The sequence below is a fragment of the Passer domesticus genome, chromosome 18, assembly GCF_036417665.1.
Source record: "Passer domesticus isolate bPasDom1 chromosome 18, bPasDom1.hap1, whole genome shotgun sequence".
NCBI classification, from domain to species: Eukaryota; Metazoa; Chordata; class Aves; order Passeriformes; family Passeridae; genus Passer; species Passer domesticus.
In genome coordinates this window covers 8,957,087-8,972,869 of record NC_087491.1, presented here as the reverse complement: position 1 = coordinate 8,972,869, position 15,783 = coordinate 8,957,087, and the positions used below count along the sequence as shown (strand labels likewise).

The window sequence follows — 15,783 nt, the reverse complement described above, 5'->3', positions numbered from 1 at the left end:
ATGCAAAAACAGAAGATGACCAACCCTACTTTTTGAAAAGTCACTGTAAAAAACTCCTAACAGAAATAACTTCTTTGGTTCAAAATTAATGGTAAGGTATTACTTAAAAACCTTGTTTGTGAAACTCATTGAGAATAAAATTATCTACAGAATTTCGACAGGGATGAGGAAGAGGAGCAAGCTCTTTGATTTTATGGTAGTTTCTGAACAAATAACCTTAAATGCTAGAGGTTGATGTGCTTGCAATGTCTTTTATTTGAAAGAAATTAGCTCTTCTGGGTCAAAGCTTAACCCTATGGCAGGTTTTTGTGCTGGAAAACATCTGGTCATCCACTCCACAACCATCAACCAGAAGGGCTCAGCAAGGTGAACTTTGTAAGGCAGAAGAGACTGCAATGAACATGGGGAAAAAATCTCCAAAGAAAGCCATTAAGTGCTTTTTCATCCTAACTAACTTCATTGTGAAGGGTGGTTGGGAAAAAGGGTAATATGAGACCTTCTTATTGAAAAAAAATATTGATTGTTAGGAATCAATAGCATTAAAAAGCTGTGTCTTAAGCACCAAGCTTTGAAGGCCTCCACAAGCTTTTCCGTTCCCTGTCTATTCTCCTGCCAAAACTTTGATAGATTCAGCCTGCAAACCAGCAAATGCAGTGATTTGATGGTGGCCAATATATATTAAAAAAATTAAGGTGTCAAGCATGAATTTTATTACATCTGCAATCAGAGGTACTTCCTTCAGTCAGCTCATCTGCAATTAAGTCCAGCTGTTCTCAGTGGAAAGGACTCTTCCAAGGAAATTGCTGTAAAATTTAATGGGAGAATTTTCCTTGGTGCTTTGTTGTAAATATTGTTTTCCTAATAGGCTTGTAAAGGGCTTTGCTTTTTCATTCAATAAGCACAAGATCTGTAATTTTTCAGGCATTAGAAAATGAATAGATCAGTGATAGAGCTCATAAAACTTATACAAAGATTCTCATTGTATAGCAACAGAAAGAGCTTTAATAACCTGAAGAAGAAGAGGTTTTTGAATTTATTTCTTTCTTGCTCTGCATAGGTTTTGTTTACATATGAAGGGCTATTTTTTAACTGACACATCAGACAGTTTGATCGATATCCCTTATTGGGTTTCTTGTGCCTAGAATTGGGTATGACAGCCAGAGAGGGGCACCAGATTGCAGACTTCAGAGGATGATCCTTCATTTCAATATTGCAGTGTAACATCCCACAAGGACCAAAATATTGCACCACGAACCCACGACACTGCAGTGCTTCCGTTTGCTGTCCCAAAATCCTCTTCAGCCTTTAAGCAGATGACGAATATTCCAAACTTTTTTATCTCCTTCTACTGTGTCCAAAGAGCATCTCTTTCCTTTTTACCACTTAGGCAAAGATTGAATGTGTTTTTCCTGTCTTCCAGCAATCTTTCAGCAACATTTTCAATCTGTGTGCTTCTGTCACTTCAGGAGAACAGCGCCTAAAATAAAACAGTGAGATTTGTAATTATTGGCATTATTTTAAGATGGAATGCTGAAGCATTAAATATAACAAAATGAAACTATTTTGAGGGGAAATGTTGAGACATGAATGATAGCAAATGGTGTTACTGTGGATTTATTTTCACCCAACCAAAATCAGACTCCTTCTCTAATGATGAAATATGACCTGGCTCTTGCAGAGAGAGTAATTTGTTAATTTGTTTAACGTGCAGGAAAGCCTTGCAAGAGGAAGAATTCAGAATGGATCTAAGGTGCAGATTATTTTGGGGAACAAAATGAAACCACTTGTTATTCTGTAAGACACTGATCATATTCCTTCTATGGCAGCTGTGAATACTGAGGAGAAAACAACTCACTCTGGTCAAAACCTGCATTATCACTGTTGCATTGCTTTGCAATGAAAGAGGTGAAATTATCTATCAACAAAACCCTGCTGCTGAGACAGTGGAAGTCTTTTTACTAGTACAGTTTATTTGAAGAGCAGGAATGAGCTATACAGTAGGAGAAATATCTTTTTGCTAGTATACCCATATAGCTACCTTGGCAAATGCTCACAGTTTAGAATCCCATCTCCCATGTCTGCAAATAGCAAGAGTTAGCTGGCACAGTTTGGAACAGTTCTCCAAAATAGTGTAGCAGAGAAAGTTACGGAGGAAATAGCTGCTGAACATGTATGTTCCTGTGTGCAGGTTGCAGAACAGACTGATAAACCTGTTCAGAGATAATTAATCAAAAGAGTTTGGATCAGGAAATGACAAGGCAGAGCTGCAGAGGAGTGAAAGATTAGGTCTCTGTAGGAGAATGTCTTTCACAGAAGTGGTTAGAAAAGGAACCTCAGAAGCTCATGATGAGCAAGGAAGGAGAGAAGAGCTAGAACATTGTCAAGCTCATACACGAGGTGAACCTGCACATGTGTTTTATTTGTATAGTTTGCTGGGCTTTGGTTGAGTCATTGCCTCCAGAATAGGGTCTGTGATTTTCATCCTGGTGTAGCTCCTGCAGTTGCAATGTTTGGGGGTCTTGCTGTTGTCTGAATTCATCTGCTGGGTGTCCCCAGCCACAAGGACTAGAACAGCTCTCCGTGTTCAAGCCAGTGCTTGTGTCTCCATCTCCTAACCCTTGTGGGAAATATTTAAACAACAGACCCAAAGTCATGGTGGGAACTGTGGATAAATGGCATCAGCAGGATGAGAAAGCTGCAAATAGCACAGAGGCACCATTGTCTGTTCATTCACTCAGTTCTTTGTGTGCCTCTTTTCCGGCTTATATTTAAAACTTACACCTGATGTAGAGGAACTTTAAAGGTATCTGGATCACATTTCAGCCAATACCTGAAGGAAAGCAAGCCCAAAAGCACCTTTTAGCTCAAAACAGAGCAGCTGCTGTAGGAAGCTGGAGCTCTGGTTCTGCCTGCTCCCAACAGTAAGTGCCTTTATGGTTTGTGAGCAGTGATCCATCAGGAGGTGCATGACAGCTTCTGGAGAAAGCTTTCTTGGTCTCTGAAGGATTCAAAAATTATTCAGCCATCAAATTCACAGCCTCTGTATCAGCATTTACCGATGTATTTGGCTTAAGTGAAGAAGAGCATATATAGAAGTCTGGCTCTGTTTAAAATAGTAGATAGTCTGGGATCCAGTATTGAACTGTTTGAGAAGATGCACATTCTACCCTGCATCTAAATGTTTTGTTGTTTTTTCCCCTTCAGCTTCACTCTGTACTCAGAAGATGACCAGAATTAATCTCTGTGTCTTAAGTATAAAAATTGGTCATGGAACTTTTGAGGCTGGAGTGCACAAATTCTCAGGATAATACTTTCCCTTCTCTTTGAGCTTCAAAAAGCAGAAAGACTCTTTCCATGATGTGATGGGCATCCTCATGAGAGCACAAGAGAGCATCTTCACCACGGGAGGTCATGGGAGATTTGCTTTAGGGACCTGACTGGCAGCTCCTACTTTTCACAAAACATCTGTCCCTCTGGTACCTGAAGTTTTGATTTGCATCCAAATTGTCTTGAACCCAGCTCTGGAACTCCTTGTAGACTGAGCTACATGGGGAAATAGCATTTATGGGCTGTTCCCTTTGTCCATCAGGAAGTGCCATGTGCCTATACACAAGTTATTTTCTAGCAGCCTGTCTCACCACTTAGAGGGAAATAATTAGACAACCTGATAATGAAAATAAGATTGCTTGGCACCTCTCTTGTCCACTCCTTTTGCATTTTTTGCTGCAGTTCTGAAGCGCCACAGCCAAGTCCCTGTGCACAGCTCAGCCCCACACAGGATCAATAGCAGAAAAGATAAATCTGTTGGAATTGACTACAGGCTGTTCTGTCACTAAGTGACGATGAAAAATGATCACTACTTGAATACAGTGCATTTTTATCTTTAAATCTTTCAATAGAAGCAGTGTCAATAACAGAGCACTAAATAATCTCCAGATAGAAGGAAAATCTTTCTTTTTTTATTCTTTTTTTTTTTTTTTTATAAGAGGGAAGATGGATGTCACTTTTTTTGGAGGTCTTAAATACTGAAGTACAAAATTAGATCTGCAAATTCCAGGAAGTGATTGTCTGTTTAGACAAACTATGTCTCATTTTAGGAAAGACTGGCTGGATTCTGCTTGAAAACATTGCACAATTCCATATCATCAATGCACCAGGGTAAGTCTAAGTGGAATATGTAGAAATAAAATAAATAAAGATTTTTTTTTTCATGTTCCTTTGGGGATAATATATCTCTCTGAATTGGATACACCTGCCAGAGATGGCCTTTCTTAGCTTTAAAATATGTCTGACCTTTCCCTGAGCTAACTGGATGCAGTTTACCATATTGGCCCAAGCATAAAGCAAAGTCTTTTTCAGATAATAGCCTTTGGAAACAATCCAATCCGTTCTGCATCTGCTGCCCATGCCACACATCCCAACCCCGTGGGCACTGTCAGCTGGCACAGGTGTGGCAGCAGGCAGGCACTGACTGCTCACAGTCCTGCCTGTGGCTTTTGGGTTTGCTGCTCTCAGTGGGGCAAGACCCAAAAGGGCTGATCCTGCCTGGGGGTGCTGGAAGCTCTGTGACCCCACTGTGAGGGCATCTGCCCCAGTTCTGTGCTGACAAAAAGAAGCCAGGTGTTTGTTTAAAGCTGGTTTGGTTCCACATCATCTGGTGCCTCCACTGTCTCGAAGTGTTGATGTCCCTTTTATTAAGAGACAGCAAGGAACACTCTGCTGCCTTTGACATCAAACTGGTTAACTTTTATGTTCCATAACAGTGTCAGGGATTAGAAGCTTTTGGGTAAATCCACTCCAGTGACAATTTGAGCAATGTCAGTTGGGTTCTAGTAACACATTGAGTGCTGCAGTGACTCAGGGATGCTGTGAGCACTTTTTGGATGTGTGTGTTCCACCAAAAACCCCCTCCAGAGGCAATGCTCTTGGTTGTAGACTCTGTGAACTGAGCTCTGTTTAGATGCCCTGCAAATTCCAAGGTAGGGTTGTGAAGCAGGCAGCAGTGCTGTAGAAGGACTTATTGATTGAAAACTCCCTTTGTATGTACTCCAAGTTTAGTTCAAGCTGCTTTCCTAAGTAAAGGTCAAGATGAAGCAATGAATTTCTGAAATGCTAAAGTTCTGAATATCCCAGAACTTTGCTTTATTCTGCCTGTTTTGTCTGGATAGCTGTCAAATAGTTTGGCTGTCTGTCCTCTTTGATGGGTTGATGAACAATAGTGAGTACGGAACAGCTTGAAGAAAACACTGGTCTGTGCAGTTGCTAGAACTGCTTGACTCATCTGGAAAACAGCAGGTTTCCATGCCCTCATTCAGCCTCCAGCATACTTGCCTATATTTATTTGTGTTGTTGGCTTCCTCTTTTGACAGGTAGAGAAGAAAAAGGGCCTGCAAGAAAAGCAGTAAAGAGCAAAAAACCCGACCTTATTGTTTCAGGATGGTTGGTGCTTTAAGGGGAAATCAGCCAAGTTTCATCTGTTAAAAATCCTGCTGAGATTGATTGGTGTATGGAGAGGTGATTATAAAAGCCAGCAAGTAGCTTAATTAGGATGGAGAGTTATGAGAAGTAGCTTGGCTTTTGTGAGAAGTACTGGAGCAAATGACTCTTGGCAAGTGGCTGGTGGAACAGGGAAGGCTAAGCTCAGGAGTTAGAGGATTGCTGCCTGGCATGTTGCATTTGTATTTAGAAGGAATAAAGCTGAGGATTGCCAAACACATGCTCGAATCTGGTTCGTGTCAGGCCTTATTGTCCTGAGATTACATTTTGCACAAATAATATTTACTAATCAGGGACTTGAGAACTCTCTGAACTTGTCTCAGGGATTTTTACTGTGTCAGGCATTTTAACAAGCCAGGAAAAGCAGCCTCGGCTATTCCAGGCTGCAGGTGAGAGTTTGCTCCTGGCAAGAAGAAAGGCCATGTACTGTACCATGAACTTCATCATGTTTACTCTCTTAACAGTGGGTACAATGCCATCTAAAACTTCCCTGTGCCTGTGCAATGAAGAGCAAGAGCTCCTGGATGTCTCAAGCAGGTATTGAAGGACCATCACGCTCCGAGCTTCCCCTCTCCTGCTGCAAAATCCCTCCACAAGAACCTGGTAAGGAGGAGAATGGAGCATTATGTATTCAACAAATTCTGCTGACTGCTGCTAGGCAGTGAGGCTGGAATGATTGTGCCAAATCCTGATCTTTCATGATAATGGAAGCGGAATTTTCCCCTAAGCAAGCCAGTATCAGAGAGAAAACCCAGGGGACAAGAGAGAGCATTTGAAAATACGGCCTAGGCATTAAAAAAGCCTCAAAACAAATAGGCTTTAACTAGTTAAATTGCAGAATGCACAAATATCCCAGAATTATGTAAAAGCCTGATCCTGCAGTCTTTGAGTGGGGAAAACAATGTTTAACTGACTCTAATACTGCAGAATCATCAGTATAGACAAGAAGAAACAACTGGGTCATTCTGTCTCAGCCACTTGCATATTGCAGAGCTACTTGTCTGTTCTTGCTATTATTTCATCCCTGCTAATGTCTTATTTAACCTGCTCAGGATAGTTGTGATTTTGCAAATATGCAGAATAGATTAAATTTTAACAGCATCATTAAAAAATACATGTTTGTGCAGATCTTTCAAAATGACTGGGATCTGAATGTGTAGGGCAACAGAACACGACTCAAAGCCCAATTTAAAGAAAGTACGTTTTGAGCAGGCATCAACAGAGAGACTGAAAAGGAAGGCAAAAGCATAGGGGTTTTTTTTAGATGTTGAGTGGACTAAATGCAATGTGAATTTATCTGCAAACCATCTGTGATTTCTGGTATTTTTTGGTGCCTTCACAGCTCTAATTTTAAGCAGTTCTGTAGCCTTTAAATAATGGTAGTTTCTTCCTATTCGGTTTTACAGCAGATTCCCCATTTGATCACTGAATGTTTAAAGAAAAGAAGTAACTGAGTTCTCTGCAGATTGCACACATACAGAATAAAACAGCAGCCTTTTTTTTGCAAGTAAAATTTGACATATTTTGGGACAGAATTCCTCATGCATAAAATAACACCACGGGTTTTGCTGGGTATGGTTTACTTTTTGTATTTTGCTTTACACTTCTCATGTAAATTGGGTGCTGGGATAAGGTGTTAAGTTGACATCTCCAAGAAACCAAGTTCCAGAAGCAGCACAACACAACAGCAGATCTCTTTCAATTTTCTTAAAACTGATGTCAAGAGCACCAGTTTCATCAGGCAAGAGGGAATTGAAGAGTCATAATCCAGCCAGCCCTTGGTGGTTCTGCAGACAAATCTGGATTCTCTCTGTGTCATGGGGACACTTTATAACCATAAACTGAAAGAAAACTCTCTGGATTGCTGAATAGCCACCCAAAAATTGTAGTTCCTACAGTTACAGAGACCCCCTAAGGGGACAGGGAGGCCTCCAGGTCTGTTTTCCATCCAGCATGATGTGGGAGAAGATCCTTTGGAATGTGAGCCTGGTCGCCTGAGAGCATGAAACAATAGGCAGCTAACTCTATTCATCCCACAGGAAATCTGATGATAACTACATCATTGTCAGCTCGGTTCATTATTTCACTGCTTCTTCTGGCAGGAGTGTTCAGATAAGATTTTTGCTCACTATTGTTGGATATAGTGGGGGATTCTGATTCAAGGAACAATAGGAAAGAAATAGCACTGAAGAGCAGGTCTCCTCCACATCAGAAAATGTCTTGCCATTCCAGCCTTCTCTGAAGGGAGGCAGGACTCATTCCCTTCCCTTGGCAGAAGCCTCAAACATGAGTCGATAACCCCTCAGCTCCTCTTCTGTTTCAATAATGCATCGTGTAGTAAACTCTGTGGCTAACTGAAGACTGAAAACCTGAAAGAAATTAATAGGAATGTAAAAATAGCAAGAACATCTTGCCAATTGCGTTATTGAGCATCACAATTATTTGAACAACAACAACAAGAAAATCAGTTTATAATATTTATCTGAAGTGCTGTCAAGAATGTAGCAATGAAGTATAAAGAAATGAAGAGGTTCTGGTGATGAATATCAGTCCAGCTTGCCATGGAATAAATATCAGCATTTATCTCTGTCAGAGGAAGATAAAGATAATTTCTTATGTTATAAGTTATTTCAAATATTGAGCCCTGTTCGGATGTTTTGTGAGAGATTATCTGCACTTGCTTTGAAACCCAATAGTGGCCATTAATTGTCTCTCCTGACAACAAAATTAATTTCTCTTAAATGAGAATGCATTTCTAATTTGACACTTTCTTCCCTAACAAATTGTTTACAGTACCTCTGCAAGGATTCTGAAGTCATCCCTTTGCTTTGATGTTGCTGATTAATTACAGCCCACGTGGTTCTTAGAAGCTGCAATTTGAGTAACATACTTTGCTGTGAAATGTTCATCTTAATTACACACTCCCCCAGCCAAGCTTCTTCTTGGGAAGGGAGCTGAACTTCTCTTGCTGCATGTGATGCCAGCCTGGATTGTTACTTTTTATCCCTCCCTTCTCTCCAAGTGAGTTCAGAGCTTCTGCATGTTCCGAGACTGACAGCACCCAAAATGAAATTCTCTCTTTAGCCACAGAACAGATCCAGAGCTGGCAGCTCAGAGCAGCTTTCCCTCTCCCATCTCGTAGTGTCCCTGCTCGGCATGGAGCAGCACTGATGGGGAGAACTGAGCTGGCTGGAGCATCACTGTGTTAGCACAGGGGTCTGCCACAGCTAATTAGCCAGGCTGAGACACAGGGTTAATTAGTGTGGGCACTAAGGGAGCACCTCTCCACATGACACCAAGTTGTGCCATGTGGATTTACCCCCTATGCTTTAAATGTGATTTTTTTTTTTTTTGTGGGAGTTCACCAGGTCCTTGAACTTCTGGTGGAGAGGATAAAAGACACCAGTTCTGCTGCTTGCTCAGGTGTGGAAACCTGCCCATATCGAGCCACCTATACAATTTTGCAGGAGCCCACTCAACAGCTGTCAGATAATAAGATTTTTGGATGTTCAGAACATCAGCTGGATTCTCGCTTTTATGTTTTATTAATGATTTTAAGGCAAGGAGATTTTTATCGGTACCTTGGAGATAATCTGGTTCCACATATTTTCTCTCCATAATGCCCCCTTACAATGCACCTATAATGAAGATGAAATGAACATTCTGCCTTGGCTTGGGCAAGCTGCCAGTTAAGGAATTTTGCTTAAAAGAAACGAGCAACTTCGGCACGGCAATGCCCTACAAATGAGCACACAAAATGATGCAGCCTTTTCCTTCTCGACGTGGCAAAACAGGAGGAGGAACAACAAGAGGAAAAGGAGCTCCTGCTCTCTTCTTCAGCCATTATCTGTAGGTGTTGAAGCAGCGCCTGCCTTAACTCCCCACGGAGCCAGTGGAGCTCTGAGTGCTCTGAATTGCCTGTTGTCTGGTCAGGAGGACTTGGCTCCTCATTTATGCAAGAAAAAGCAGATCCCTGGAGCAAAAAATTGTGAATGCCCTCCTTTGAGTTTCTAAGGCAAAGCTATGTGGTGCACTTTGTTCTATAGGGGCAAGTTCCAAATGGTTCCTTATATATTTATGGGTTTGTTTTTAGGCCACTGGTTTGTCATTTGTTTAAAAATAGTAAAACAACTGTCAAACCTTTTTTTTGCTGTTCCAGGTAGGATGTGAAATCAGAACTCCTTGCATTTGGGCACCACAATGACAGGGCTCTTGGAGATAATTAAAATAATTGCAGTATTGACATAAAAAACCCATATGTTTTAAAGTAGTAACTATTAAATAGAAAAGAATCATCCATTTCCAAGTAATAACACATAAAATAAGTTACAGACATCTGCAATGTGCACTGAGACTCTAAACTTTGTATTGGGAAGAAAAAACAATAATGTAATGCAGGAATGATCTCTCAGCCTGCAAGTATTCCCTTATAACACAATACTTTCTTGATCGATCTATTTCAGTCCAAAGAAAGGTATTTTATGTTTAAAATAACTAGCACTACCAATCCATAAACAGTTTGGGTTGCTGGTCTGGCTGAGATAGTCTTGTCCTTTCTGCCTCTGGCTGCTTTTCTTTGATTCAGTGTTTTTTAACACAAAGAATTATTCCTACCTTGTCCCTATTTACCTTATTATGTGTGCTCAGTCCATTACTGATTCTTTGAAGCACACTGCTGTGTATTTCACTGGCTGTGTAGGCTGAACTCCATTGCTTCAGCCTCTGTTGCTTCCAGGTTTGCTTTACCCCAGTGCTCACATAGAACAGCCTCCCTAAGCTCAAGAGGAACCGCAGCCCTTTCATTTTCTCATTCTTCATGCTAAGTAATAGGGTTTCACTTTCCAATACCTCACATGGTGTTCTGAGAACATTTAATTGATTGGATACAATTTTCAGAATCCATCACTTGACAGACAGAAAAGTGTCACAGAGTGGAGGGCGAAGCTTCGCTTCACTTGGCCACTGACACCTCAGCTGTTCCTTGTTGTATTCATTTCCATTTTACATACAGAAAAAGGAAAATCGCCCATGGCTAAAGAATCTGTGTGGATTTTGCTTACTGAATTTAATTAATACCTTTACAAAAGGGGTTGTTATTTACTTTAGAAGCTGAGAAAACAAAGGACCCATCCCTGTGCTGCAGTTTACTCTGTGTGGAGCGACTATTGGCCTGTGCAGTGCTTCATTTACTTTAGCTCTATTTATTTTAGCTGCATTCTGGGGTGAAAAGAGCTGGCAGTGGCATAGAAAACACAAGCAGCTCCTACAAAATCAAACCAGTGCTGTTCAGTGCTGTGAAAGCACTCCTGAACTTTGCAGTGCTTTGCAAAGGTTGGGCAATGAGGGCCTTGTTTCAGGAGTAATCACAACTGAAATATGGAAACACAGAATCACAGGCTGGGTTGGGTTAGAAGGGGCCTTAGAGGTCACCTCATTTCACCTCCTGCCATGGGCAGGGACACCTTTCACTGCACCAGGTGGCTCCATCACTAAGACAGGAACTATAAAATGGGACCTGCACATCTCTCATCTCCCCAGGAGCATCACGAGGATGGAAATGCTCTTGCCTGCATCATAATTAGTGCAGTTATTGCAGCAGGACTGGGGCCAATGCTTCCCATTCCAAATGGTTTTATTTCTGGTTCTGTGCCTGGGAAACACGCTACAGATGCACAGAACATCCAAGGGAGGGAATAAACCCTACAAATACCTCTTTGTGGTCTGCTGCTTCCACAAGAGGGGAAATGGAGGTGCAGGCACTGATTGCGTCTCTCTGGTGACCAGTGACAGGACCTGAGGGAATGATCTGGAGCTGTGCCAGAGGAGGTTTAGATTGGATTTAGGAAAAGGTTCTTCCCCAGAGGGTGCTGGCACTGCCCAGGCTCCCCAGGGATTGGGAACAGCCCCGAGGCTGCCAGAGCTCCAGGAGAGTTTGGATAACAGGGGACATGGAAGGGTTCTTGGAGTGTCCATGCAGGGCCAGGGGCTGGGCTGGATGGTCCTGGGGTCCCTTCCAGCTCAGCATATTCTGTGATTCCATCATTCTGTAATTTTGTGATTCCAGGCATCTGGACATGGCACTGGGTGATGTGGTTTAGGGGTTACGGCAGTGGTACTGGATGGTTAGAACTGATGATTCACAGATTCACAGAACATCCCGAACTGAAAGGGATCGAACTGACAGGGATCATCAAGTCCAAGTAAATGACCCACACACGAACCCAGTTATTAGCATCCAACTGAGCTAATCCCATTATTTCACAGGTCTCTTCCAACCTTTCCGACTCCGTCATTATTAACCTAACCGTCCAGGAAAAGAAGACAAAAGTTTCTCAAAAATCGCTTCATGGAGATCAACACCCGTCCCCCCACAGGCGCTCGGACTACATTTCCCAGCGTGCACCGCGGCGGCGCGGCGGGGCCGGCGGTGCCGGCCAAGATGGCGGACGGGGCGCTGAGCCCCGGCGTGAACCTGGAGGCGTTTTCGCAGGCCATCGCCGCCATCCAGGCGCTGCGCTCCAGCGTCACCAGGGTCTTCGACTGCCTCAAGGATGGGATGCGCAACAAGGAGACCCTGGAGGGCCGCGAGAAGGGCTTCGTGGCCGCCTTCCAGGAGAGCCTGCACTCCGTCAGCCGCGACCTGGGGTGAGCAGCGGCCCCGGCGGGGCAGCCCCCGGTGGGCAGGGAGGGGGTCCCGGGCTGTCCTGGCTCCTCTCAGCGCCCGGTGGGGCTCTTTTCACTCCAGGGCAAGGTTTTAGGCAAATAAATGCGAAAATGCTTCGTTTTGTTTCTCCCCCCAGCACTGTGCGCGTTAACCCCTTCGTGGTGCTCTGCTCCCGAGTCTCCAAAGGGTTGAATATGCCCAAAATATTTACCTGGCTTTTGTTCTCGTTTTGTTTTCACGAAGGACCTGTTGGTGGGATTGCGTTGACAAAGTGAAGGTGTTCGGCTGCAGGGAGATTTATCTCTATATTTGAAGTTTTATTGTTAAAAATTAAGACACTTTGTAGGTGCAGACTACTCAGTAGCATCACTAGGTGCACATTACTCAGTGGCATCTAAGGGGTTCAAGAATGATAATTTTATTACCAGAACTTGTCAGGCTGGAAAGTTATCCCAGGTAAGCGTAGTTGCTTGTACCAGCAGGTGTGTTTTGTGTGAGCAGAGACACACTGCTGAGGCTGAAGGTGTGGAGGCAGGTTGTGGGCAGAAGAGAGAGGCGGGCACACAGTTTCATTCAGCAATTTTGTGTATTTAAATTGAAAACCCCTACACAGACACAGGAACTGAGTTCTTCATGCACACTTAGGGACAAGGTTTAGTGGTGGACTTGGCAGTGTGAGGTTTATGGTTGGACTTAACGATCATAAAGGTGTTTTCCAGCCTAAGTCAGTGATTGTCCATGTTGATCCCACCACTGCTGGGTTTGGCTTTACCCTCCTGGAGCCATCAGTACTGTCCAGGGAGGTGTCCCCAGGTGCTTAACCACCCCTTCCCAGAACATCTTCTGCTTCGGAGTCTTGTGTACAAGAATTTATTTCTTGTCAATTAAAAGGCCTTGCTGATTTTTAGGGTAATGTAATTTTTACCCACTTCTCTTCTGTTGGGAAAGGTGGTGGATAACCCTTCTCATGAATGATGCTGTACCCAGCTCTAGGGGTAGGTGTTGTGTCCCTTTGGTTTTTAGTTTTCAAGCTGAGGAGGCCTCACAGTTTGCTCCATGGAAGATGAGCTGTTCCTTTGGTTTTCCCTTCTTGCCTGGCTCTGTGGCTTCCTAAAGAGTAATCAGGTATAACCCCAAAATCTCATTCCCAGACAATAACAGACAACAACTCAGGAGCTGGACTTGGATCCTTGTGGGTTCCTTCCAACCCAGGGTATTCCATGAACTGGCCTATTCAAGGAGCAAGGGAATACTCCAAGGTGTGCTGGAGTTAATATCTCCAGTGGACTTTTATGTAGTGAAAATACTGACTGGTATCTCTGTTCAACAAATCCTCAGTTATTATGCCTAGTCACACTTGTTTTATTGTGTTCTTCTGTCAAGGAGTATTAAGCAGATTTGCAAGTGTTCACAGCACCAGAGAATTGGAAAGAATGTAGGCCATGGAAACTTCAAGGAATGATGATTAATAAAGGAGAATTTTGTGTTAGTGAAGTCTGGAAGTCTTTTAACTGTCAGTTCTCTGATTGTTGGGAGTTTATTTTTGTAACCTTTCTTAAATGTAAATGGAGATATTTTGGATTTTTCTTTACAGATGTTTTCATAAGCTCCCTTTTGAGTGCTGCATTTAATTTAGTGGAGGTTCTGAAGTTCAGACTTGGGTGTAGCACTGGGCACTCAGAAGGAAAAGCTCTTGATTAGTCATGTCACTTGAAAAACTGCTTTTTATATCTGTGCAAAGTGGGCAGTCTTTCTTCTACAGTTGATTAATGCAAGTTTGAAAAATTGCTTAACTTTTGTTGTGATTAAATGTTGTGTTTGACAAATGAGATATGAAGCAATGATAGATCATTTCACAGTGAGGGATTTTTCATGGGAAAATGGTGCTTATTATGCTTCATTTGAGTATTTTACACTACAGATATACAAATTGCTCATGGAAATCGGAAGATCCTTCCTTGTCCTGAGAACTTGGAAGGCAGATACTTGATGAGAGTAATCACAGCCTTTGCAGGATTGTCTCCAGGCTTAGGACCAATGCCAGTTCTTGGGTATATTTATATGAGGACAATGTTAATTTGGAGTTCTCTAATGAAATGATGAGGCGTCTGCTTGCTTGGTGGGTAAAAAAATTACTTCTAGTATTGCAGGCAGTGCTGAAGTCAGAATTTTGTGGTTTCTGAGGGGCTGCTTTGCCCAGGAGGTGCCCTGGGCTGTGAGCAGGACCTGCCCCAGTCTGACTCTTTCCAGGTTGTTTTCAAAGACTCTGGACTTGAACTTTCTCTCCAAAGAAGAGCTGAGCTTAACAACCAACAGACTGCTTCACATTGTTTGGGTAATGGGAGGGATTATGTTTGAAATGAAATTTGGGACATATTTAAATCTCATTTAGCTACTAAAATGGAATTGGTGCATGCTGTGGTCCCTGGAGGATTGCACATCTGTGATTCCCAGCTCTGACTCTAAAAAATGCCCTTCTGCTTTGTGCCAGGGAACTGGAACGTCTGAGCAACCTCGTTGGGAAGCCCTCAGAGAACCACCCCCTGCACAACAGTGGGCTCCTGAGCCTGGACCCTGTGCAGGACAAAACCCCCCTGTACAGCCAGCTCCTCCAGGCCTACAAATGGTCAAACAAGGTAACCAAGCACATCTGTGGGATTTAGTTCTGTGTTCCCATTTGGGACTGCCAAAAAGGCTGACTTTTTTTTGGAATTGAGGGGCATAATGCATACCTAAATGTACAAATGTACTTTCAAGGATAAAATGTTGTTTTAATTAAGAGGAGACTTTGCTGTGATACCAAGGCCTGCCCTGGGTCTCAAAGGGGGTATTAACTCCCAAGCATTTCCACATTTAGCATCTTCTGTAGATATAAATTAAAAGTATGTTGTGTCCTTGCATCTGGCAGCAAACACTGCAGTGGGATATTAGAGCAGAGAATCAACAGCTTATGTCACCTCCAAACTATTTCTAGGAAAGAGTCCTTTGGGGAAGTTGTCATCATCAGAAATCTTGAAGCCTTTTCCCTACCATTTTCTGCCCATGGTCTCAAAAGCAGCTTTGTATTCAGCAGCTTTGGCATCCCTCCTGTTTTCATATCGTATATATGGCATTGAATTTTAAGTAGTGTAAAAGAAAAGGCAGATAGTATTAATGTAGTCTTTTACATTTAAAAATTTATTTGTTTTTCCTGAAAGAAACCTCTTTCCCAGCAGCATATTTCAATTTCATAAACCTGTGTGTTGAATATATGTAGGATTTGGATAGGTATGTTTCCTTTTCTACTCTGAACAATCTACTTGTGGGTCAAAAATACTCCTTTCCTCAACTAATTTTCTTAAGTAAGTAAAAGTGGCATTGCAGTTATTGCTGGCCTCTGAGCACTGTTATGTTTCAGGTTGCCTGTTCCCATCCTGTTTTTTTTGAGCATGCCTATTACTTTTTATAGAAATATGAAGATGAGTAAGTATTTAAAACCTTTCTTAAAGTTACATTTGAAATACCTATTAAGTAACTATTAAGAAATATAAAAGATGGATTAATTTCTGTTACAATAATTATCAGTAGTAAGTGTGTCTGGAGTTGTAGCTTTTAATACCCTTATGCAAGACAGCAGGAGTAAG

The 15,783-nt window shown here is 42.3% G+C and overlaps 1 protein-coding gene and 1 long non-coding RNA gene across 5 annotated transcripts in view; one reads left to right on the top strand and one right to left on the bottom strand.

Moving 5' to 3' along the window:
* Positions 1-231: 231 nt before the first annotated feature.
* LOC135282942 (uncharacterized) lies at positions 232-11,899 on the bottom strand. The gene is made up of 3 exons (XR_010348906.1): positions 11,773-11,899; positions 7,080-7,865; positions 232-1,477 (listed from the first exon to the last, which is right to left on the bottom strand). It is a non-coding gene; the product is annotated as an uncharacterized LOC135282942 (long non-coding RNA).
* The window catches only part of MED27 (mediator complex subunit 27), an 84,623-nt gene continuing 80,734 nt past the window's right edge, over positions 11,895-15,783 (top strand). For 3 of the 4 annotated variants that reach the window (XM_064393177.1, XM_064393176.1, XM_064393175.1), the window contains exons 1-2: positions 11,895-12,141; positions 14,652-14,796. In XM_064393177.1, the coding sequence (XP_064249247.1) occupies positions 11,936-12,141; positions 14,652-14,796 (351 nt within the window). In that variant the 5' untranslated portion in view covers positions 11,895-11,935. The remainder of the gene's footprint in view (positions 12,142-14,651; positions 14,797-15,783) is intronic. The other variant, XM_064393174.1, reaches the window with a different exon arrangement.